At 39.5% G+C, this 27,352-nt stretch overlaps 1 protein-coding gene across 3 annotated transcripts in view; it reads right to left on the bottom strand.

The window, feature by feature from the left end:
- Positions 1–27,352, bottom strand: part of KCNQ5 (potassium channel, voltage gated KQT-like subfamily Q, member 5) — a 565,034-nt gene that overhangs the window by 24,052 nt on the left and 513,630 nt on the right. The window contains exon 9 of one of the 3 annotated variants that reach the window (XM_011987106.1): positions 3,078–3,186. The exons of 1 other annotated variant lie outside the window; for it this stretch is intronic. In XM_011987106.1, the coding sequence (XP_011842496.1) occupies positions 3,078–3,186 (109 nt within the window). The remainder of the gene's footprint in view (positions 1–3,077; positions 3,187–27,352) is intronic. One more of the 3 variants, XM_011987104.1, reaches the window with a different exon arrangement.

Here is a 27,352-nt window from a genome sequence, read left to right as displayed (position 1 = left end):
GAACTCTTACTTTGCTCTTTGTGAAGATAGTAATATTATTTTCCATATTGTCATCCTTGCAGTGGAATACATATTTTTTGTTACACATTTTAATTTGGTTGTTAGGAAAAACTACTATTGCAAGAGTTACTGAAATACAAAAGGCATATTTAAATATTCATATTAAACATTCTAACAATTAAAAAATAACAAGAAAAATGCCCAAAGTTACTATTTTAGAGATGAATAGTGGATGTTTCACACTTGCAATCAGTCATATACGTATACATACTGCTTCAGGGGAGCTGCAAGAGGTGGGCAGGTTCTGGCAAAAAACCCTCTGGCAACTGCTGTTGAACTTATTAACATAATTAAACTCCTTAGGAAAAGAACCCTTCTGCATAAGATTTAGGACTTATACCTGCAAACTTCTTTTTAGAACTGCTAATTGTATTGGTTGGTTTTTAAATTAAGTATCTTTAGAAATTAAGTACACCATGAATAAAAAATTTTCAATTAGGTTATTAAGCTATTGAGCGTAGCTATTAGGTTTTTACAGAATCTGTTAATTTAATTGTATTTTCTTTATTTTATTTTTATTTTTCAGACAGAGTCTTGTTCTGCCTTCTAGGGTGAAGCGCAGTGGCGCGATCTCGGCTCACTGCAGCCTCCGCCTCCTGGGTTCAAGCGACATAATCTGTTAATTTGAAATGGAATTTAGAAGTGATGAAAAACCACTAAGCAGAATCAGGATATGGAGGAGAAAAACATCTCCCTCAGGTATCACAACGCAGCAAGCAGAAAACATCAGGAATCCACAAAAAGATAGACATGTAAATAGTAAAGTTCCATTAAAAATAAGAACCAAGAAAGAATTCTGAAAAGCAAAGGAATTCTGCAAAGGACGTCACAAAAATCAGTCGAGTTTCAAGAAGAATAACAAAGTAAATCTTAAGCCATTGCTAAAGTGCTTAGCTAGCAGAATAAACCTATTTCATTTTCTTTCTTGCAGCTCACAATCCATTTTATAGGTTGTAAAGCAAAAGCAGAAAGCTTCAGAAGGTCTTGGGAAATGACATAAACTGGGTTAAGTATGACTTTTAGGAAGCCTAATCTGCTCTCACTAGATAAGATTTTCCATACTTGCTGCAAGTCAGATTAATTCCTGGACTGAATTGCCCCACCTTCACTTTAGGGTCTTTTATGGATATACTCAACACATGAAAAATTTCAAGGTGACTTCTAGACTAGTAATGTTCAATAGAATTTTCTGTGACAAGGGAAATGTTTTGTTTCTTTGTCTAATGAAGTAGCCACTGGCCACCCGTGGCTATTGACCAGTTGAAATATGAATGGTGCGACTGATCAACTGAATTTTAAAATGTATTTCATTTTAATTAATTCAAATTTAAATAGCCTCAGTAGCCTCAAGTAGCCAGTGGCTATCATATTGGACAGTGCAGTTCTAAATCCTCTCTATCCCTTTAACTGAAGGCTTCAGACAACATTTCACTACATATTCTCGGTTATCCGGGCGTATACATCACCCAAGGCTTCTAGGTTCACCAGAGATAGGGTGACTGTATAATTGGTTGTCCAAACAGGGATACTTTGAGAAAGATGGGAGCATTATTAACACTAATGATGAGACTAGAGGCACAAACGAGGACACTACAGGCCAAATAGGAAGGTGTAATCTCTTCACCCATAGGGTTTGTGACTTGAGGGTTCCATTGAGAAGTAATTGGACTTCACTTTTTTTTTTAGTCTGCTGCTACAGATAGTGTTTAAACATGTTCTGGAGTTTCATCACACCATGATTTTCTTTGCCCCCACAAACATTTATGAAAATCTTTAGAACTCATTTCTGCTTTCCCAGTGACTCTCAACTATAGAGTAAATAAATGTCTAACATGATGCCAAATGACCAACTAAAAACAGAAATAAGTAATCAATCATACTAATATTCAAGATTAGACCAAACATGTGAATAGCTAAATTGGTTTGGATATTTTATTTTATTTTATTTTTTGGAGACAGAATCCTGTTCTGTTGCCCAGGCTGGAGTGCCCTGGCATGATTTCAGCTCACTGCAACCTCCACCTCCCGGGTTCAAGCAATTCTCCTGCCTCAGCCTCCCGAGTATGTGGGATTACAGGTGCCCGCCACCACACCCAGCTAATTTTTGTATTTTTAGTAGAGATGGGGTTTCGCCATGTTGGCCAGGCTTATCTCAAACTCCTGACCTCAAGTGATCTGCCCCCCTCAGCCTCCCATAGTGCTGGGATTACAGGCATGAGGCACTGCACCTGGCCTGGTTTGGATATTTTGAACTTTCTTCTAGTTTTTCACCAACAGGCAGAGGTATTTCGTTTTTTTGCAATATAGTTACTCAGCATTCCCTGACATATACAAATTCTCCCAAAAGGATTAAACTGGGCCAGCTGAGCATGCAGCAGTTAATATAGTCCAGATCTTGATTGCGTGTGTGTGTGTGCGCACATGCACGCGCCTGTCTGTGTGTGTGTGTGTGGTGGGAAAGGTCATGGAAAATGTAAATTTAAGTTGCTAGGTATACTCTCTTAGCTCTCTGCCACCAGTAGAGGAAGCAAATTAAGATCAGCCTTTAACAATTACATTTCGGGTAATAAGACTAAGTCACTGCAAAATACTTTTAGGTTTCCCATTTTCAGAACTCAACCCATTTTGAAATAACCTACAAGGCCTTTTCTTTGATATACAATTCTGTACAGAATATAGATTGGAGCAAGTCATAAAAATAATTTAAAAATCCAATTGCATCAATAAACTATCTGTCCTTAAAGCAGTAAATACACATGACAAGCCAAGACTCGTGTAATCTCTCAAACATGACCTGGCTTTTCAAATCCCACCCACGTTTTATAACTCTGTGTTGAACACAGCAGAGTTTTCTATTAAGAAACAAATATTTCACAATTCAATAGGCATATGGATGAATAGGAAAAGGGAAAGTGTTTATTCCAGGACATTTACCTGCAGAAAAAGAATTTAGCAACATCGTAATTCAATTAATCATAAGTATGTCTCTGAATCACTTTGTTCAGGATTTCACCAACCTGATAGCTCGAATGACAGTTTTAAGTGGTGGGGTGAGGTCTTCCACTGATACATCACACTGGCATCCTTTTTCATCATATACATCATCAGTGCCAAGGGCTGTGTCAGCTGCAAGAGAATATTGCCAGTTAAATACCACCACCATCCGCAATTTGAAACGTGTTGCTGAATTTTTCTCACGTGGAAATGGCAGGATAGTCACACACTAAGCTGATAAACCAAGATATGTATAAGGTCAGCCAATTGTCTTGCCAATATTATTCTTTCTTGTTTTTCCACAGCCTCCCCAGTTTTAAATATGAATACTTTTCTGAACTGTTTTCTATGGGCAAGATGAAGCTATTGACACATTATCTTTCCAGTACTGGTGATGGATTTGTGTGGATCTACCTATGCTCTTTTGCCCAGTTCCTTGGAAACTAACAGCCAGTTTTTAAATGACAGCTGTCTGGAGTTACAGAAATAGTCTTTGGACTTGTAACTAACTGGCCTGTATATAGCAAGCTCACATCCCATGACATTGACCCCATTAGCCTTATGCCCTGAACAAGTAAGCTAAGTAGCCAGAGCCAAGAATGCTGACTACTTATTAGTTACTGGATACAGGCGGCCAGGAAAGAGCTTGCTTCAGATCATACAGCCAAAGCGGAGAGCAGATTTTCAGACTGGATAAAAAATCAGTTTTTCATAAACGAACGAAATTTACTTTTGGGTTAATTGCAAGTGTTTGGGGAAGGGAGCAGGGTTATATTAAATGCCAAATTATTATGAATTTGTAAAACAAATAAGGAATAAACTCATTTCATTGCATTTCTGTTTACAGTAACAAAACATTGGAATGAAGTTAAAATTCCTCTGATGGGGGATAGGTTAAATGAATATTGGTAGGTTTATATAATGGAATATTAGACAACTTTAAAAAATGATGTTGAAGTCTAATGATTGGGAAAGTGTCACAATATATTGTTAAAGAAAAAAACTCTACATATCTGAAATTAAGAATGATTTTATTGTTTTTGCTTGCCTGTATTTTCTAACATTTCTCCAGTGAACATTTGTTATTGTGGTAATACAAAGTAAATAAAGTAATAAAAATGCTCTCATGAAAGAGGAGTTATGTGGCCTCCAAATACCCCCTTTTTTTTTTTGAGACAAAGCCTTGTTTTGTCGCCCAGGCTGGAGTGCAGTGGTACGATCTTGGCTCACTGTACCCTCCACCTATTGGGTTGAAGCAATTCTCATGCCTCAGCCCCCAAGCAACTGGGATTACAGGCCCACACCACCACACTCAGCCAATTTTTGTGTTTTTAGTAGAGACAGGGTTTCACCATGTTGACCAGGCTAGTCTCAAACTACTGGCCTCAAGTGATCCGTCTGCCTTAGCCTCCCTAATTGCTGGGATTACAGGGATGAGCCATCGTGCCTGGCCTACAAATACCATTTTTATATGGTCCAATCCTCTCTAAATGTTGACATACACTAGAGGATGAATACTACTTTGTGTTGCCTTTGCTCTGTGCAGTGTTCATTTGCTAAGTCATGAAGGGAAAGACTTTGCCATGGGCTGTCCTGGTTGGGCTCCAAATTTTGAAAGGCTATTGGAGGTTCATTCATTGAGGCAGTGCTTATATTTGTAATGCCGTTTGTGTGTCATTTACATCAATGAATATTTACAGTGTGTTTATGCAGTTTACTTTTGTGCTGTAATGCCGGTGGTGGTGGGGGAAGAGATGATGAGATACATGTAGACACATGGATCTTCACAGCTCTTCTTCAAGGTCCCTTTGGCTTTCTTGCCCTCAAGCCTAGTAGGGGAGAGATGAAATTACTACCTCACAATAATGATACTAATAGTGTTATTTTTCTAAATTTGTCTTCCTGTATTCATATGTTGAAACTTAATCACCAGTGTGATAGTATTAAGATGTGGGAACTTTAGGAGGTGATTCATTTATGAGGGTGGAGCCCTCATGAATGGGATTAGTGACCTTATAGAAGGGCTGGAGTGAACTAGGTAGGCCCTCCTGCCCTCTGGTCTTCCTACCATGTGAGGACATAACGTTTGTCCCTTATGGGAGACTCAGTAGCAAGGTGCCATTTTGAACTTCCAACCTCCAGAACTGTGAGAAATAAATTTCTAGTCCTTGTAAGTTAACCAGTCTCAGGCATTTTGTTATAGCAGTGCAAATAGACTAAGACAAATAGCAATCACTCATTGAAATTTACACCAGGTACTTAGGTGCAGCTTCTATATATATTAGTTTTCATACATAGAGCAACTTTACAAGTTGTTAGTGGTATTATGACCAATTTTCAGATGCAGAAATTAAGGCTTGGAGAGGGTAAGTACCTCATCTGAGGCCATGAAGGTGGCAAGTGGAGCTAGTAAGTTGCAAAGGATGACATTAGAATTCAGTTCCCTGAGGCTCCAAAGCCCATGCCCTTTGCATTGCATTACTCAGTGTCAGAATGAGTTTGGGGTTAAATTGTGACTACAACATGTCAGGAGAGACAGGGCAAAGAGCTCACTACACGTGCGTGTTACCTGATGTGCATAGCTTGCTCTCATCAGATATGTGTTTTCTCCAGAGAAGTTTGCCCCAGTTGGAATGAGAGTACATTGATTAACTCTGTGTTTGACAGTTGGTTGGGACTCAGTGATGACCTTCAGGGTAGCCCAGTTTGCTGGATTGACCACCCACACAACACAGTCTTTTTAGCCCATAAGCATCATGACCATGGTTTGACGACATTCTTTCCAGGAATTGTTCGTGGTTTCTTCTGATTTTATTTAACCTGCTCTTAGTTGCTGTAGTAGGATGAATAGAGTTACCCCAAGATTTATGTCCACGTGGAACATTGGAATATGACCTTAGTTGGAATAAAGGTCTTGCACATGTAATTAATGTAAGGTTCAAAATGAGATGACACTGGATTGGGGGTACTCTAAATGCAGCAAAAATGTCTTTATGAAACAGAAAAGGAAAAGACACAGGGACACAGAGAAGATGGAAGCAGAGACTGGAGTGATGCATCTACAAGCCAAGGAATACCAGGGATTGTTGGCCACCACCAGTCATTAGGAGAGAGGCAGGGGATGGTTTCTCCTGCAGAGCTTCCAGAAGGAAGCAACCATAATGATCCCATGATTTCATAGACTTCTGGACTCCTGTACTGTGAGATAATACATTTCTGTGCTTTCAAGTCACCTGATTTGTGGTAATTGGGGATGGCAGCCCAAGGAAATGAATACAGCTGGGGAAACTTTCCTTCATGGCCTCCAATTCTTTACTCCAGGACAATAATGATGATGATAGTAATAAGAGTTTTTTTTTTTTTTAGAGAAATCTAATTATGTGCCAAGAACTTTAATTAATTGTATCAAAACCCCATGAAGTGTGTTTTACTATTACCTCTTGTTTTATAGATTATGAAAGTGAGGAACAGAAGGCTAAGGAACTTGCTGAAGGACACTTGGAGAATAAATGACAGAATGAGAACTTCAACCCCAGCAGTTGGGTTCTGGAGCTGTCTGACCCTGAACCTCACCTCTGACTGCTTCCAGATTTGCCCTTCTTGTATCTCTGTCTCTTTTTTTTTTTTTTTTGAGATGGCGTCTTGCTCTGTCGCCCAGACTGGAGTGTAGTGGCACAATCTCGGCTCTGTGCAACCTCTGCCTACTGGGTTCAAGCAATTCTCCTGCCTCCTGAGTAGCTGGGATTACAGGTGCCCACAACCATACCTGGCTTATTTTTAAATATTTAGTAGAAACGGGGTTTTACCATGTTGGCTAGTCTGGTCTCAAACTCCTGACCTCAGGTGATCTGCCGGCCTTGGCCTCCCAAAGTGCTGGGATTACAGGTGTGAACCACCACACCCAGCTGCCCTTCTTGTATCTCTTATTGGTATCTGGGTTCCCATCTCCCCCCGCATCACATTTTCTTTCACATGGCTGGTGCACTTGGCATGGTGTGGACCCCATAAAATCCAGAGATTTGATTTTGAGCAATGTGGTCACCATGGCCATGTGCTGGGCCAGGCCACACCCAAAGGAGCCTTGGAAATATACAGACTCTGGAACTTCAAGGGGTGTGTGTAAGGGATGGGGAGAGGTCAGGTGGAATAGAGGACTCATATACAGACTGGGTGGCTGACAAAACTGAAGCCACCAGCCATCATTACGGAGCCCTGGGAGATGCCCAGATGTTAGCTCCCTAAAGGAAATATTGAATAACAAACTTTATCAAGAGTCCCAGTACATCTGAGCATGGTGGCTCATTCCTTTAATCCCAGCACTTTGGGAGGCTGGGGCAGGAGGATTGCTTAAGGCCAGGAGTTTGATACCAGCCTGGGCAACCCCGTCTCCACAGATAATAATATTAATAAAAATAAAAAAAGTCAGGCATGATTGTTTGTGTGCCTGTAGTCATTCAAGCTACTCAGGAGGCTGAAGAGGGAGAATAGCTTCAGACCAGGAGTTCAAGGGTGCAGTTAGCTATGATTGTACTACTTCACTCCAGTCTGGGCAACAGAGTGAGACCCAGTCTCTTTAAAAAAAAAAAAAAAGATTGTCAGTACAGAATTCACAAGAGTATTTTATGCTGTCCTTCAAAATAGAGGCATATGACTGCTTTCCCTCATCTGAATCTGAATGAGAGGTACTTCTATCTTAGTCTCTTCCCATATCTCAGGAAGCTGGGGAACACTGTAGTGGTTACAAGACAGATCCTGCAAGCCTATATTATAAATTCCGTATTTGAAAACACAATATAACCAGCCATAACATGATAATGCAGGTCCAAATAATGAAATAGCATAAAATACAGAGTCCTTTAATTTTGAAGTTAATGGAAAACTTTCTTTCAGCAGATGTGTACAGTCACAATAAGCACAAAAGTAAAGATAGTGAAACTATATTGTTCACACATAAATGAACCTGAGAACATCCCAGATGATTACAAGACATTACCTCCCAGCCTAATGTTGCACTCCCCATCAACATCCTGTACCCCAGTAAGAGACTCATCCTGTTTAGGAACAGGGCTGGACAGAGGATGAGAGTCAGTCATCAATTACATTATAGTCAAATGCATCTGATTGTGCAGTTTTATATAGCACTTTATAATTTGATTGCTTAAGCCGTAAATTAAACACTCAATCCTGCTTTTTTTTTGGGTAGGTGTAGTCAGAGCAAATGAATAGGAAATATATCTTTGCTGGCATGTGTTGAGGCAGGAGTGAACTAGGGAATTTTTTTTTCTTGCTTCAAAGCTACAAAGATGAGCAAGATGCCGTCTTTCTGCTTCATAAGTACACCAAGTCCTCACTTAATGCCTTCGGTAGGTTCTTGGAAATTGTGACTTTAAGTGAAATCATGTATAATGAAAACGATTTTACCACAGCTATGTGATCTAAACAAGAGTTAAAGTCCTATGGCATATTTCTGGTCACAAAAACATCACCAATTTCTACATAAAGACACAAAACACAATATTAAACACTGAAACAAATGTGAGCTACATATACATTTAAGAAATATTAATAAAAACAAGAAAGATAATTATTTACCTAATTTTTGGTGAATCTGAGTGACAGTGGTCATGGTGGGGGAGGTTAAATCAAAGAATAAATGATTGCCAAGCGAAAATTAGAAGGGGCACCTCCTACCACTATACAGTTAAAAAACAAGAGCGAATATTGGTGGGCTTGCTGGGTGTTTTCCTACTGCATCAGTTGTTGTGTATTTGTATGATTATTGTATGCTATTTATTTACTTATTTATTTATTTTATTTTTGAGACAGAGTCTTGCTCTTTAGCCCAGGCTGGAGTGAAGTGGTGCGATCTTGGCGCACTGCAACCTTTGCCCCTCCAGGTTCAAGCGATTCTCCTGCCTCAGCTTCCCGAGTAGCTGGGATTACGGGTGCCTGCAACCATGCCCAGCTAATTTTTTGTATTTTTAGTACAGATGGGGTTTCATCATGTTGGCCAGGCTGGTCTTGAACTCCTGACCTCATGTGATCCACCCGGCCTCCCAAAGTGTTAGGATTACAGGTGCGAGCCACCATGCCTGGCCTATTTAGTTATTTTTAACCAAACTCATTTTAATGCCAGAAGTATGGTGATTTATTATTATTATTATTATTTTTGAGACAGCGTCTCCCTCTGTTGCCTAGGCTGGAGTGCAGTGGTGTGATCATAGGTAACTGCAACCTCAACCACCTGGGCTCAAGTTATTCTCCCTCCTTAGCCTCCCTTTAGCTAGGACTACAGGCACATGTCACTATGTCTGGCTAGTTTTTATTTTCATTTTTTAATTCTTTGCAGAGATGGAGAGGTCTTGTTATGTTGCCAAGGCTGGTCTTGAACTCCTGACCTCAAATGATCCTCCCGCTTTGACCTCCCAAAGTGTGGAATTCCAGGTGTGAGCCACTGAGTCTGCTCTGACAAATTTTGATTTTACAATAATTTGTATTCATTCATTCATTTATTTTCCAACCCACTTATTCCAGTTCAGGGTTGAGGGTGGCTGGAGCCCATCCTGGCAGTGGAGGGCACAAGGCAGCTAACAGCCATGGACAGGAAGCACCACACAGCAGAGCATGCTCACACACACCCCCACACTCACTCAGATGAGGATGATTTAGACACGCCAATGAACTTCAGTGCACAGCTTTGGGATATGGGAGGAAACCAGAGAACCTGCAGAAAACCCATACAGGCCTGAGGAGGATGTGCCAACTCCACACAGACAGTGGTCCAGCCAAGAATCATTTTTTTTTTTTTTCTCATCCATCTAACAAAATGATGTTGAAGGAAACAATTTTATTTGTGGACCTGCTGTATCTTGAGTTGTCAATTTTCTTTCCAGTGACGTTAATAACACATTAAATGTCTTTCTTATTACTCCTAGGGGCTTAAACCCCTCTGAATGCTAAAGTGCTTAGGAGGGGCTGAATTTCCAGCTGAGGTTGGCCCTCTGTTCTCCAACTACACGTTTGCCTCTCTGTTCTGGTATTTTGGGAGATGTAGGTTATGGGACCGTGAACTCATGTGACCACCTAGTCAAAACCTACTCAGAAAAGGGCAAAATGCCCATGGAACAAGGTCCTCCCCAAAGTCCTGCTCTCTGTGAGGGATCCCCTTGGGATCCTCTCTGGCAGAGTTAGCCCCATGAATGGTCCATGCTTGGCATTAGGGAGAAAAATAAATATAAAATGCAACTATTTGTCTTCCCCAAGCCTTTCCTGTTTCCTATTAATTAGCAGTGTTCAGGATTTGCTTTCAAGTACTCTGTTCCTCAACATTTAAAAAGATCTAAGCTGGCTGGGCGCGGTGGCTCATGCCTGTAATCCCAGCACTTTGAGAGGCCGAGGCAGGTGGATCACCTAAGGTCAGAAGTTCAAGACCAGCCTGACCAACATGATGAAACCCCATCTCTACTAAAAATACAACCACAAAAAAATTAGCTGAGCATAGTGGTAGGCACCTGTAATCCCAGCTATTTGGGAGGCTGAGGCAGGAAAATTGCTTGAACCTGAGAAGAGGAGGTTGCAGTGAGCCAAGGTCGCACCATTGCACTCCAGTGTAGGCAACAAGAGTGAAACTCCATCTCTAAATAAAATAAATAAATAAATAAATAAAAATAAAAAGATCTAAGCCAAATTTTGAATTTTGGAAAACTACTAATTGCTACTTTCCATACTGTCTGGAAAGGACCACTTGGACTTTAGATGACGAAGAGAGAGGATGGTAAAGAAGAACATTTTGGAAACTTCTGCTATGTCCAAAGACCATATTTCTATTTCCACTATGAAATTTTACCAGTAAGATGAAGGTATTTATGGAAGAAGGACAGGCAGTTTCTAGTTCTTTTTCTTAGTTACCTCCTTTTACAGATTAGATTCTTTCTGCATTTCTTTTTTAAAATAATTCTATTTTTCATGGATACATAGATGTACATATTTTTGGAGTACATGTGATAATTTATTACATTCATAAAACTTGTAAAGATCAAATCAGTATACTTGGGCTATCCATCATCTTAAATATCTGTCTTTTCTTTATGCTAGAAATATTTGAATTATTCTTTTCTAGCTATTTCAAATATACAACAGCTTGTTGTAACCTATAGTCACCCTACTGACCTATCAAACACTAGGACTTACTTCTTCTAGCAAACTGTAGCCATTAATTAACCTCTCTTCATTCTCATTCTTCCAATTCCCAACTTCTCTTCCCAGCCTCTTGTAATCACCAGTCTAAGCTCTGTCTTCATGAGATCCACTTTTTTAGGTCCCACATACGAATGAGCACATATGATCTATTTCTTTCTGTGCCTGGCCTATTTCACTTAACATAATGGCCTCCAGTCCTATCCATGTTGCTGCTAATGACAGGATTTCATTCTTTTTAATGGATGAATAATATTTCATTGTGTATCTATGCCACATTTTCCTTATCTATTCATTCACTGACGGGCACTTAGGTTAAGTCCATATTTCAGATATTGTGAATAGTGCTGCAATAAACATGGGAGTACAGCTATCTCTTCGATACATTGATTTCTTTTATTTTGGATATCTTTTTTGCATTTCTTGATGAAATGATTACAGTGGGTTTCAAATTTGGCTGCACATTAAAATCATTTGGGGAGTGTTAAAAAAATCCCAAAACCCAGGATGCTCTCAAGACCAATAACATTAGAAACCAAAGGCTAGGACCCAGGCATTGGAGTTCCCAGCTCTCTGAAGGAATCCACTGTATAGCCAAGGGCAAAGACCACCGGTTGTAGGTAGAAAAATGACATCTCCTGGTTTCTCTCAGCCAGAGCTGAGCAGTGTGTTTGGCTAACCCGCCATCCTGTGTTCCTTGGTGCTGCTGATATATTTTGCAGAGCAGCAATTTGAGACAACATACATGCCTCACAAGACGGCAGTAAATGACTACGTCATAAAAAACAGAAAAGCAACTTAAAAATCCTTTGATAAATTGGTGATATAGGAACAAGGTTTTGTCTTATCACAACATTCTAGTCATCTTTAATTGAGCTTGAAGGCCTCAGCCTTCTGAATTCCCGTCATTGTCTTCTACCCGCAGCCATCAAAACACCTCCTCTTCTCAGGCTTTGGCCCTCTTTCTCTTTTAAAGAAATCACTACTGCTTTTACACACAAGTAGCTTACACAGTCACCGACAAAAATAAAACCCAATTGTCAAAGACATAGCAGAAACACTTGTTTTGCCTGTGAGGAATAATAACGTCCTCACATTTGGGGCAATAGGAGAAATTATAAAGGAGAGAGCTGGCAGCTTTGATAATGAAGACAGAACATGTTACTTCCCACAATAACTAAATTACGATGCCAAAAATTCTTGATTATGGAAGAATTCCAAAATATAAAAAAGGCTTAATATCTATAATATATAAGGAACTTATCTGAATGAATCACAATCCAAAATATATATGTACAAATAAGTCAGTCAGGAAAGACTAGTAAAAAATGACTGAAAATTATTCAGCCTTACTAGAAATTTAAATATTGTAAATTAAAAGCATGAACTTATACCTATTTAATTTTCATAAGAATAATAACTAATACAAAATTGAGATAAATTTGGCACCCTTTGACATTGCTGGTGACAATATAAATTAGATTAAATTTTTATGGCAATAAAAGACAATGTATAATCAGCAATCTTTTTATTTTTATTTTTGATTTTTAAACTTTTAAGTTCAGGGGGACATGAGAAGGTTTATTACATCGGTAAAGTCATGTTTGTTGTACAGATTATTTAATCACCCAGGAACTATCCAACAGTTATTTTTTCTGATCCTCTCTCTCCTCCCACCATCCACCCTCAAGTAGGCCTCAGTGTGTGTTGTTCCCCTCTTTGTATCCATGTGCTCTCCTCATTTAGCTCCCACTTATAAGTGAGAACATGTGGTATTTGGTTTTTTGTTCCTGTGTTAGTTTGGTGAGGATAATGGCCCCCAGCTCCATTCGTGTTCCTGCAAAGGACATGATCTCATTCTGTTTTATGGCTGCATAGTATCCATGGTGTGTATATACTACAATTTCTTTATCAAATCTATCACTGATGGGCACTTAGATTGATTCCACGCCTTTGCTATATAATCAGCAATCTTACAATTTTATACCAGAGAAGTTTCCTTCGGAAAATAAGTTCGAAAAGAATAGAAATGTAGCTTAATGCAATAATGTTTATCACCTACCATTGAAAAATAGTTATATAAGTTTCAATGCCCTAAAATAGAAAACTGTAAATTATAGGAAATTATAGCATTTGATCATGCAGGTGTACTACACAGCTATGAAAAATACAATTATGAATAGTATGTAATAACATGAAAATATTTTAAAATGTGCAATGAAATTAAAATATGAAACTACTTATGTTGATTATAACTATGTACAATAGTATGTGAAAAGAAAAGTAGCTAGAAGAGAATATGTAAAAACAAAATTAGCTGTACTACTGCATGAGATTATAAATTATTTATATTTTATTTAAAGTTTCCTAAGGAATTTAAGAATTTTTTCATCACAAAAATAATGTATACTTTTTGATATGAAGTATTTGAAAAATAGGAAAACAGAATGAAGAAAAAAAAATCTTCCGGGCCGGGTGTGGCGGCTCACGCCTGTAATCCTAGCACTTCGGGGGGCTGAGGCGCGCGGATCACCTGAGGTCAGGTTCGAGACCAGCCTGACCAACATGGTGAAACCCCCGTCTCTACTAAAAACACAAAAATTAGCCAGGCGTGGTGGCGGGCGCCTGTAGTCTCAGCTACTCGGGAGGCTGAGGCAGGAGAATCGCTTGAACCCGGGAGGTGGAGGTTGCAGTGAGCCGAGATCGCGCCATTGCACCCCAACCTGGCGACAGAGAAAGACTCCATCTCCCCGCAGCCCCCCCCCCTCCAAAAATCTTCCAAAGTTCCAAGTCTTAAAGGTAACCATGCCCACTCCCTGCTGGGGCCGGCGCCGCGCTTGCCTTGACGTTCACTTCCCACCGCCCCGCCCCGTCCCCCGCACCAGGAGCAACCAGAGGGCGAGCGAGGTGGCGGCACCTGCACTGGCTCCAGCGCGGGCTCCTGCGGCGTCCTGGAGGAGGAGGCCCGGACACTATCAGCGGCCTCCCCATGGACATTAAACCCAGAGAACTCTACTTGTTCTTCTGGCCTTTCAAGGGGGTATGAAGAGTCCGTGATCAAGCTCACCGCGAGACAGCTTGTTTGTTTTGTGATCTTTGACAGCTGGGCAGGAGCAGAAGCGGCCAATAATGCTCTGAACCGTATTCGCTTAGATCCCAGGAACCCACAGGCCCTGAGACTAGAGTTTGCCAAAGCCAACACCAAGATGGCCAAGAGCAAGCTAATGGCAACTCCAAATCCCACCAACGTGCACCCCGCCCTAGGAGCACACTTACTTCATCGCTCGGGACCCCTATGAGCTGAAGGGGGCTGCTCTGATCCCTGCATCCCCAGAGGCCTGGGCTCCTACCCTTTGTACACTACAGAGCTGACCCCACCCATCACCCATGCTGCATTCACCTACCCAGCTGCCACTGCAGCTGCCGCCGCCCTCCATGCCAGGTGCGCTGGTACCCATCCTCTGACACCACTCAGCAAGGATGGAAGTATCATCATTTCTGTTAGTTCTCCCGTCAGGTCACCGGGGAGTTGGTTCTGGGAATCTGTGGTGGTGCTGGGATCACCAGCAGTGGTGGCCCCTGAGCTCCCACCGCCCCCGGGCGGCCAGTGTACTCCTTCCTGTTCCCCTTCCTCCTTCCCCTTCCTACTCTTCTTCAGCCCTTTTCTGCACCCTCAAGCCTTTCTCCAACGCCTCTCAGGAGGATTTGGGGACCTTCTCGCTGGGGTGCCCAGATTCAGCTTCGAGGGTCACTGGGACCCTGCAAGGCCTGACCTCCCACCCAAACTTGCTTCTGTAGCTCCCCTCGAGGAAACGAGGCGTTTAATTTTGCATGTTTTCTCGCACGAATGAAGACGCTTACACTTGTGTATATGTCAGCGTACAGTTTGTTTTCACGCTGTCACCATAGCAACAGGTCCTGGCCCCCGGCGGTTCGTCCTGCCTGGCCCCTCTCTGCTCGCCTCGCTCCTGCACCCACCACGCTGCCGCGGCCCCACACGCTTCCAGACTCAGCGTCCGCCTCCACCCAACAGATAGATGGGGTTTGCCTTTTCCTTTCAAATTGGGCTTCTCTGCTCCCATCTTCTCGGATGGGCCAGCAGTCATAGGAACGCCCTCTATGCCGTTCTGTTCACCTCTCCACAGTCACCCTGCCTGCCGCTGCTCCTCATTCTTTCCAAACCTTGAAATCAACCAAAAAGTGAAAAGTATTTTTGTACCCTGTAACAAAATATTTATGCATCATCATAAAAAGCAACCATTATTGTGATATGTTACTTGCAGTGAAAGTGTGAGGGCTAGAAGTTCACAATTCATTTTTTTTTTTTTTTTTTTTTTTTTTTTTTTTTTTTTTTTTTTTTTTTTTTTTTTTTTGAGATGGAGTCTCATTCTGCTGCCCAGCTGGAGTGCAATGTGCCTCTCGGCTCACTCCAATCTCTGCCTCCCGGGTTCAAGCTATTCTCCTGCCTCAGCCTCCAGAGTAGCTGGGACTACAGGTGCACACCACGCCTGGCTATTTTTAGTAGAGATGGGGTTTCACCATGTTGGCCAGACTGGTCTCCATCTCCTGACCTCAGGTGATCTGTGCACCTCAGCCTCCCACAATGCTGGGATTACAGGCATGAGCCACTGTGCCCAGCCTCACAATTCATTTTTATTTTAGGAATTTAAATAAAGTATGTGATGATTCTATTTCATTATGCTATGGAGAACACACATTAAAATGGCTACTATTAATGGTGGTGATAACTAATTTATTATATCCTGTAATGAATTATAATTTATTTTCCAAGGGTTCCTTCCTTCTGCTGCTAGTTGTATTTCAATTACTCACCCCCTGCCACCCTCTGCTATCATTTCTCAAAACCTGAAATATCATCCTAAATTTAGAGTTACAATTTTAGACATGTGCTAGTCCAAAGACAATTCCTTTAATCCAACTAGAGTTTAGAGTAACTGCTTGGGCCCTGATGCAGTAGCACAATTTCGTTTCACTAAGTCCTTGGCTAGGGACTTTTCTTTCTGTTCCATGCTGGATGCTGCTAAGTAACCAAGAGCCAAACTAGGTCCTCAAGGCATGAATAAAGAACCCAGAAAAATACTCCTGATAATGTATTCTTTACTCTAGATGTTTTTCCTTTCAAATAGTTTTTATTTTCACCTTGTTTTTCTCTCATTATAATAGTAACACATGTGCATTATAGAAACCTTGAAAATTTGAATTTTAAATTAAAACACAGACAAAGAAAAAAAATCACCTGTGGTTTTAACACTCTAAGACAAATCCTATCAAATTTTGGTATATTCCCTTCCAGTCTCTTCCTGTACATCAATTGATGTTTAATGTCAAAGTCAATTTCTCAACATAGATGGAAAGTTAAACATCTCTGGTTGCTTTGGGAAGGAAGTTGGTTCTGATGTCCCAGAAGTTCCCATTCAGCCTCATCTTATGATGGCCTTCCAATCCCACGCTCCAGCCACACCAAATTCCAACTACTTCTCTAGGTGCTGTTCAAGCGCCATCACCATTGGACACTCTCCCAAGGAGTATCGTCTACACACTCTCATCCATCCTCTTTGCTTTTCTTATTTGTTTGACTGGTAATTTCTAGGTGCTGAATTTGTGGTGGACAGATTATAATATGCACGGGGCACCAACAATAGCAAGGGACACTCACAATGTGGAGAACATCAGAATAATTAGAATACACCATTTTAATTTCAGCCTACATGTAACTTTTGTGGCACTTTGAAAACCATAATTTTATTTTGCAGTCTAGCAACTTCTTTTATTTTGAGAGGTCCTAAGCACAGAGGATGAAGTGTGGAGGGTGGCATGATGGAGTTTAGAGCCTCAGGCTTAGCTCTGCAATGACAAGACTTTCAAGAGTCTACCACCTCTTTGAAGGAAGACTGACGCGGCCCTTCCTTTACTGTGTATGCCTGTGTCTTCTCAGTTATTACACTGTATTATATTTCATTGCTTACAAGCCCCTTTCCTTGTTAGACAGTGAGCTCCATGAGGGCAGGACTGTGCCTTGTCATTCATGTAGCTAACCTCTGGATTTTGGCCTTATTGTTTTCTGTTGTACTATGGATAAATTTTTGTTTTGTTTTTGTGATCATTCATGACTAGGTATACTTCAAAATGCTACTGTGAAAAAACCCCAAATTTCCACATTATGTTTACTTTTTATAAACATTTTAAATAGAATCTTCCCCTATTAGCCCATGAAAATATTTAAGAGGCAAAAGAAGTTTAAAGTAAAAGAACGAATACCTTTTATAGTAGAACTCAGGAAATATTTGTTGAATAAATATGGTACGCTGCATGTTTATTTTTAGGTGGAAATGCAACCTGTAAGCCCACTTTATACTCTTGGATCTATACATTTATAATTAGTAAATAATAGAAGAGTGTTCACATTGGTACAAAAGGAAGAGGGATTTCTCTCTCTCTCTCACCAGTTATCGGTATCATCCACATTAATATAAAAAAGAAGGCAATCCAGACTTATTTTTTCTCTTCAGGAACAATGTAACACTAATGGAAATCTGAATACTTTACAGCAAGATAGCATTACTTCACATGTCACTTTTGGATATTTCACACCTATCACCTTTTCCAAACTGACATTTATCTCAATACCTTATATTGCTGGTACTGTAGCAACAAACTGTAAAATCTTAATCATGTGACCATTGTTTACTCAATTCTGAATCTTAGGAGATTTGAAGTAATAGCTTACAAGTGAGTTTTTTAAAATTAAGAGTTAGAAAATCACCTCACTGAGTTCCCATAGAAATAAAAGATAATGCTCTAATAAAAATTCTGATACATCTGTGAACATACTCTCATTACATTTTTTTCTAGGCTGTAGAAATGATACAATATTTGAAAAAAATTCTGAAAATTTGTTTTTATTGAAAAAAAAAAGCCTCTAGGTATCCATATCTGCAGCACATATTGGCTTAAAAGCTAAATATCCTTTTGAGCTTTTAAAGCAATATTCTAGTTAAAGAGCTAATTTTAATATTTTGAACAGGTAATTGCATTTTCCATGCATTTTTGCCAAAGTAGATGCAACCTGGAGAGCAAGCGTTTTTTTTCTTTCTTTTTTTCTTTTTTCTTTCTTTTTTTTTTTTTTTTTAGCAGAATTGGAGATTACAGATTGACACAGATTGTATAACTTAGTGCTGGGATTACTTGTTATTTTTATTGTTTTTTATTTTACTTATTTAGTATTATGACTTTCTTGACGTGAAAATTTGGGACCCAGAATAAATAATCCTAGTACTCAAAACAGAAATGGAGGACACATTTAAATGCACTATTAGAGGAAGTGTAGCTTACCTTTTTTTTTTTTTTCTAAAGAGATAGACTTAGAGCTTCCTATGAATACCACATTCTGAAAAAATGTCTTCAAAACTCTCTCAGCTGTATGGGAGGCTTTCATAGCAAAGAGAAAATATGACTAGCCTTTGACTGAACTTGATTAATTTTTTGTTGGCCTGGACTAACTGACTTCTTTGACTTTCATCCAAAATAAGGACTATAGTTTATGCTGTGATTCAGCACACACACATACAAAGATGCACACATACACATATAAATAAGACAGAAGTTCCTTTTTGGGTTAAGATGGTAGATTGAACATATACATCTAATCTTGTTCCTTTTGAAAAACCCACTAAAACTATAGTGATGAAATACTTTAAAAAAAGACATAAACCCATAAAAGAAGAGAAAAGGAAAGGAGATGACAACAACATAATTTTGGAAGTGGGAAAGCAGATGGACAAGTTAGGTAACTGACTAGCTGATACCAGAAAGAAAACCCTATGCCAACACTGAGAAAAGCTAGGAACAACAAGATTTACACTTTAGAAAACTCAAAAGGCTCAGGAATTGGCAACATTAGGTACTTCTTGATCCAAGCATAAAGGGGGGATAACTAAGATATGGAAGGTTGCGTGCAATCTCCCCCAGACTCCTGGGCATATGGTCCTCTTCTATTCCAGCAGAAGATGGAAATCTTTAGATGAGAGGTCACTCCCTCATCCAAAGATACATCCGACACAGTCAAAGGACAGGTAGTCAACCAAAAGCTGGGGTATTAAGTGATCATAAACAGATTGAATGTTGAGGACCCAGTGCAACCTGCTTACTATCATAATAATGGTAGTAAGACTTTTTCCCTCCAGGAGTAACTACTTTCTGGGGAATCTGATCAGTGCAAGAAAAAAGAGCTAAAGATACTGTTGCCAGAAATTCCCCCAAAAGTGGTTGACTCAGGTCAACCTATGGTGAAGATCAAAGTTAATCAGCTGTAATACACTCAGAAACTCCAGTCACCCTTCTAGTCTTCAACATTTTATTATGAGAAAACATTCAAGTTTACTAAGTATCTAAGGAAATCTTCCAATACAAAAATGGAGATCAAAAGCAACTAGAAGGTAACAGAAACTAAGGAAATGAAAATGTCAAAACATTGTCAATATCTTCACAGATATAAGGCAAAATACTCTATCCATGCAACAAAAATAGGATACTAAAATAAAAGAACCCTTAGTCAACAACAACAAAAACAAAGAACCTTAGAAATGACAGCAGAAATGAAAATCTTAGTAAGAGATTTGGAAGATAAAATTGGCCAAAACTCCTAGAAAGTAGAACAAAAAGACAAAGAGGTAGAAAATGAAAGAGGAAGGATAAGAAAATCAGGGCCAGTATGCAAGTCCAACTTTCAAATAACAGATTTTCATAAAGCAATAACAGAGAAAATGAAGGGAGAAAAAAAAACCCAATAAGATATTCTAGAATGGATACTAACTATTTCCAGACATACAAGCTCTTAAAAATTTTGCCTTCGAGACACTCTTCTCAGGAATGTATGATAGGATGTACTTCATCAAAATGGCAAAGTAAACAAAGAGAGAGGGAGACACAGACACAGAGCAGGGTGACACAGAGAGACACAACAAGAGTCAGCAGGGTGACAGTGAAGGAAAATTCCCGTGTGAAGGCAGTGTGCCAGGTGGAGAGGGAAATTGGTCCAGATAGGACTAGTGTGAATTGAGGGACAGACACACTGACAGCTGTCATCATCATGCCTTCTGTCATCATATCATCTTTTTTACCTAAAAAAACCTGGATTTTTACTCTCTGAAATAATGGAATGAATCAAGAAAGACAAAAACACGAGATCCTGAAAACTGAGAATCCAATCTAGAAGAAAATAAAAAGGAATTCAAAAGATAATGGCTGTGCAGCAGGCTTAGAGAGCGGCCAGCTCAGGTAAAAGAAGAATGGAGGTTTCCAGAATGTGTTCTCAAAGAAAAGTCACAATGGGACCGATTGGTCACCTGATGCAATTTACCTTGTGGAAAATATTACTGAGAGATTATTGGAAGATGTGGGAAGAATTATGAAAACAGCAACAATCAACAAGCTATTTAATTTACTACAGGAAAAGCAAAAGGTAAGAAACAACCATAGTGCAATGTAATATGTATACATAATGTAGACACTGAATTTTGACTTCTCAAAAAACTATAGTGACTTATGTTGAAAGGTTGGGAGGGTCTGCAGAAGGAAGAGTGAAATCTTCATTTACCAGAATAGAAAGTAAACGGTATTCAAAATGAATTAGTCAGAAGTCAGCAGTACACTCATATTATTGGAAAAATATGGAGATACGTAAATATCAAGAGAAATAGCTAAAATAAATAGAAAATGGCTGCTCCTGGAAAGGGGCCTAGGGATAGAGTGGGAGAGTTGAGGAAGAAAATCATTATAATCTGTAACAAAGGGCTTATATCATGTGCCTTTTATTATTTTAAGTTGAACTTTCAATTTTGAGGCAATTGCAGATTCACATGCAATTTGTAAGACACACACAGAGATTCTGTGTACCCTCTCTTCAGTTTCCTACAATGTGAGCATCTTGCAAAACTATAGTGAAATATCACAGCCAGAATATTAACATTGATCCAGTCAAGATATAGACATTTCCATCACCACAAGGAGTCCTCATGTTGTCCTTTTAGAGCCATACCCCCTTCCTCCCAGCTCCCACCATGATTACTGGCAACCACTCATGATATGCATTTCTATAATTTCAAGAATGTTACATAAATGGAGATACACACACACACACACACACATATATATACACTTCCCACACTACACTAATGTACGATACATCAGTAATAATAATTAATGATATGTGATCTTTTGGGATTGGTATATTTTCACTCAGCATAATTCTCTCAAGATTCAACCACATTGTTGTGTGTATCAATACTTCATTCACCTTTACTGCTGAGTAGTTTTCCAAAGCACGTATGTGCCACAATTTCTTTAACCTTTTGTCTATTGAAAAGTTTGACCAATAGGCAAAAGGTTAAACAAATTGTGGCACATACATGCTATGGAAAACTACTCAGTTGTATTTTAAATATTTATAGTACATACATAATATCATCATATGCAATATATTATCATATGTAACATACTAATATATGTAATATATTATATAATAAATATTAATATTACTCTGGATTGTTTCCAGTTTTGGGTCATTACAAAGAAAGCTACTATGACTATGCATATATAGGATTTATGGGAACATAACAATTTCTCTGGGTTAAATGCCCAAGAATAAAATTACTTGGTCGGGGCCGGGTGCGGTGGCTCACGCCTGTAATCCCAGCACTTTGGGAGGCCAAGGCGGGCGGATCACAAGGTCAGGAGATCCAGACCACGGTGAAACCCCGTCTCTACTAAAAATACAAAAAATTAGCCGGGCGCGGTTGCGGGCGCCTGTAGTCCCAGATACTCGGGAGGCTGAGCCAGGAGAATGGCGGGAACCCGGGAGGCGGAGCTTGCGATGAGCCGAGATCGAGCCACTGCCCTCCAGCCAGGGGGACAGAGCGAGACTCCGTCTCAAAAAAAAAAAAAAAAAAAAAAAAAAAAAAAAAAAAAAATTACTTGGTCGGATAGTAACTAACTGAATAGTTTTAAGAAACTACTAAACTGTTTTCCCACCAGCAATGTGTAAGCGATCCGGCTTCTCTACATCTCCCCCAGCATTTTGTGTCGTCCCTATTTTTTGTTTCAGCCATTCTGGCAGGTGTGTAGTGATATCTCCTGTAGTTTTAACTGGCCTTTCCCCATGGGGCTGATGATATTAAACATCTTTTCTTGCACTTATTTGCCATGTTTATATGCTTTTTGGTGAAATGTCCTTCATGTTTTCTGTCTATTGTCTAATTCAACTGGTGGTTTTTTTTTACCCCCCTCGTGGAGTTTTGAGAGTTCTTTATATATTCTAGTCAGATGCGTCATTTGCACATATTTTCTCTCAGTTTGCAGCTTGTTTTTTCATCCCCTTAGTGTCACTTGCAGAGCATAAGTTTTTAATTCAGTGAGGTCCACTTTATCCTTCCTTCCTCTCTCCCTCCCTCCCTCCTTCCCTCCCTCCCTCTGTCCTTCCTTCCTTCCCTCCTTCCCTCCCTTCCTTCCTTTTTATTTGTTTGTTTGTTTGTTTGTTTATTTATTTATTTATTTATTTCAGACGGAGTCTCGCTCTGTTGTCCAGGCTGGAGTGCAGTAGCATGATCTTGGCTCACTGCAAACTCCACCTCCTGGGTTCATGCCTTTCTCCTGCCTCAGCCTCCTGAGTTGCTGGGATTACAGGCACCCGCCAGCACGCCTGGCTAATTTTTTGTATTTTCTGTAGAGGTGGGGTTTCACCATATTAGCCAGGATGGTCTCGATCTCCTGACCTCATGATTTGCCCGCCTCGGCCTCCCAAAGTGCTAGGATTACAGGCATGAGCCACTGCACCCGGCCTCTTTCTTTCTTTTTTGATGGAGTCTTGCACTGTGGCCTGGGCTGGAGTGCGTGGTGCAATCTCGACTCACTGCAACCTCCACCTGCCAGGTTCAAACAATTCTTCTGCCTCAGCCTCCTGAGTAGCAGGGATTACAGGCACCTGCCACAATGCCCAGCTAATTTTTTGGATTTTTAGTAGAGACAGGGTTTCACCATGTTGGCCAGGCTGGTCTTGAACTCTTGACCTCGTGATTCGCCCGCCTCGGCCTCCCAAAGTGCTGGGATTACAGGCGTGAGCCACCACACCCAGCCTGTTTTCTTTTTAAGGATAGTGCTTTTGTTGTCAAGCCTAAGAACTTTCTGCTGAGTTCTAGATCCCAAAGATCTTCTCTTACTTTTTTTCCTAAAAGTTTTATGCTCTATATTTAAGTCTGTGATTCATTTTGTGTTACTCTTTATTTTGTGTTACTCTTTAAAACCAGGTATACATATACTACTTTGGTAAAACCAAAAATCTTTGAATAAAACCTAAAAGGCTCAAGAAATGACACTGGCTCTTATTACTTGTGATACATTCTATAATATGTATTTCCTATTCTGTCCTATCCTATCCTGTCTTACAACAGACCCTCCCATCTCATTCTATAACTTCTCTTCCTATCTTGTTTCATTTCACTAAAAGAATGCTGGTCATAACCCACTCATTTGATTTCACGACACTCTACCATAGCTTGAAAAGCACGGTAGATACAGTGTTTTCTACCTGGTTCGCGTCCCTCAGTTTTACTTTTCAGTATGTCTTCTTTTCTAACTTTTCTTTATCGCCAATTCTATCTCAGATGTTGAAAAAAATCACCCACTGCTCTTTGACCCAAAAGAAAAAAACTACTTTTTCCTGAGGTTTATTACTTGCTCCCTTCTCAGTGCTTCCCTAGGAGGTGACCAGAACTGCACACAGTCTGCATTTCTACTTAACTTGAGTCCTAAGAGGGCAAGGGCAGGCTCAACAGCCAGTTGAAATAAATTCTGGGAAAATGAGAGACACTGTTGTTATTTTCTCTCTTAAGTTCTGTGCCTTTTTACGGTCACATCAGAAATAGAACATCATCTCCTTATTCCTCACAAAACTATATTCTCAGTGACTTTCTGAAACACTTTTTTATTTCAACAGTCATTACAAACTTTTGGTATATGATTGATTATTCCTATGGCAGGTAAAACATACTGTGCACAGGGCCTGCAACCACAGTAAACTAGGTTGCTGGGAGATTCAATCAAAATAGTTATAGACCCATGTTTACCAAATATGCTAACCAGTAGTTTTTTGTGATTTGGTGAACTTGATTTTTTATTGTGTTTGTTCCCGGGCTTGCTAATTAACAACATTCAGAAATACTAATTCACACTAATGAGGGAATCTATTATGTAAGATACCACTGCACTTGAGTGTTTCTCTTCACAATCAAAGACCCCATTTACACTGAGTAGCTAATTCATGCATCCTCAGCATCTTAAATTACATTAATTATGATATGAATGTCTCTAAGATTCTCTGTTAAAGATTGTCAATTAACCTTACTTACTGGCTAGCAGAAATGCTGGCAAAATTTCACGGAATAGTTCCTGACACTTAATTAAAACGAATTTCTCTGTTTTGAGTGATGGTGCGAAGCACTAGAGAGTTTTCAAAAACAATTAATATGGTCTCTACTGCTAAAACTGCTGATCATACATCTAGTAACTGCCCATAAGGTGAAAAGAAAAACACAATAAAATTTGTTTTCTTTCTTCTTTTTAATTGCATATGTTATATATACTATCTTTATTCAAATGGAAACACTAGGATATGTTTTTATATATTCCTTAAAAATTATTGCAACTGTAAAATACTGGAGGAGTTTCATTATCTTCTTAGAGTCACTCAAATACTCACTGATTTGAGTACCTCAAACACTTACTTACTGCTGAACTGTGATTCAGCAATAAGAGTTTTAATAATATCATACTCTTTGCCTCTGTGATGCATCTCATTTGTGTGTGGGCTTTTTAAAACCCCCAAACAATTTTTATTAATAAAGTTTAATTGATTCCTGAATAATTAAAGAGTAAACCATTTATTTGTTCACAATGTGTTCATTATTAATTCATTTAAAATAAATATTTTCCAAACTTCTATTATGTGCCATGCACTGTGCTGTCATATAGTAAACCAATGTCTCTCTCTCAGAGTAACTGAAGTATTTCTGGCAAAGGCCGTATTTCCACTGCCTTTATCTTTAATAAAGGAAGTGGTCCCTGATACATAGTATTATTTCTGTGATTACATGAATTATTCAACATGAGGACTCTTAAAACTCACTCCAAGGAATAAAGGACTAAAGTTTGTATGAGAATATAACTTTTAACCTTCCATTTACCACAGGTAGAAATTGTCATCAAGTACTGGAAGAAGGGAAGACAAATACATGCAAATTAATCAAGTCCAGGATTTCAATTCGTCAAAATTAATGCAGAAATCAGCATTAATTAATAAATAATAATATATTTAATGTATTGAGCACCTATTCTGTGCTGGGCATTGTACAAGAATTTTACACACATTATATCTTATTATTACTCACATAACCCTATAAGGTAGATATCATTTCTACCACCCTAAAAAGAGAGAGAACAAATTAAAGTGGCAGTGAGGTTAAGTCATTTGTCTCATCTCACCCAACCTAGTGGGGGAACTAGGATTTGAAACAAGTTCTGTTTTACTCCAACACTAAGCACTGTGTCTGATTAATTCAATTTTCATAAAAATTTCCTTGAGAATATACTATAGTCATAGCACTATCAGTTTCCCAACAGCAAGTAAAGACAGAAAACTCACAGCCTGGTGAAAACATTTTTTTTTTTAAACTCACATACAAAAACCAATTTTTATAGATTTTTATAGTTTCAATAGTATATCATTGAAGTGTGCGTAGCAAAAGCAAGGTAAATTCATAGACTAGAATGACTGCCTTTATTAGAACCAAACAGTGAGATAATCCTGGTAAAGCCAAGTGGTCAATCACATTCAGATCACTGGGATAGTCACTGCTCCATACCTGACATCATCTCAGATAGCCTTCTCAATGTATAACTGAACTAGTCAAATTAGATGAGATCAATGAATTGCTTTTTTTTTTTTGTTGAGACAGGGTCTTTTTGCATTGCCCAGGCTGGAGTGCAGTGATGTGATCATGGCTCACTGCAGCCTCAACCTCCTGGGCTCAAAAGATCCCCTCACTTCTTAGCCCCGCAACTGGCTGGGGCTACAGGCATGTGCCACCATGCCCAATTAATTTTTATATCTTTTGTAGAGATGGGGTTTCGTCATGCTGCCCAGGCTAGTCTCTAACTCCTGGGCTCAAGTGATCCACCGGCCTGGGCCTCCCAAAGTGTGGGGATCACAGGTGTCAGCCACTGTGCCTGGTGATGAATTGCTCTTACCATTCTAAGTTAAAACACTACTTCATCTTAGGGGGAAACATTCTGAATCAATGGCAAAATGAGTGAGAGGGAGTTATGTAATCCTATCTCCACAAGGACGAGATCTGTTTCCTTCGAACCATATTCAGAGATATCTGATTGCAATCAAAGCAGCCATGTTTTATAATGACACTACAAATTACAGAATCACAAATCTATATTATTAATCAAATCTGCTGGAGAATTCTAAATAGATCTTGATATGGTTTGGCTCTGTATCCCCACCCAAATCTCATGTTGAGTTGTTATTCCCAATGTTGGGAGAGGGACCGGGTGGGAGGTGAATGGATCATGGGGGTAGATTATGGTTTAAAAGTGTGGCACTTCACCCTTTACTCTCACTCTCTCACTCTCTCTGTCTTTCTTTCTCTTCTGACACCATGTAAAGACACGCTTCCTTCCCCTTCACCCTTCTGACATGACTGTAAGTTTCCTGAGGCCACTCAGGCATGCTTCCTATACAGGGTGTGGAACTGTGAGTCAATTAAACTTTTCTTCATAAATCACCCAGTCTCAGGCAGTTCTTTATAGCAGTGTGCGAACAAACTAATACAGATCTGGTAAATTTTCCCCCAACTTTCCACTCTTATTCAGCTAGCAGTAATAGTGCTAGGAAATGTCAACATGTTAACCCCAAAATCATCTGGACTAACTTGTCTAGAGATGGTAACATAAGCATTGTTAAAAAAAATGGAAATTACTCACTCAAAACCGTTCAACCACATGGAAATTGAACAACCTGCTC

Source organism: Mandrillus leucophaeus, unplaced genomic scaffold (assembly GCF_000951045.1).
Source record: "Mandrillus leucophaeus isolate KB7577 unplaced genomic scaffold, Mleu.le_1.0 Scaffold300, whole genome shotgun sequence".
Classification (NCBI taxonomy): domain Eukaryota; kingdom Metazoa; phylum Chordata; class Mammalia; order Primates; family Cercopithecidae; genus Mandrillus; species Mandrillus leucophaeus.
This window is presented reverse-complemented; position numbering and strand designations above follow the sequence as displayed.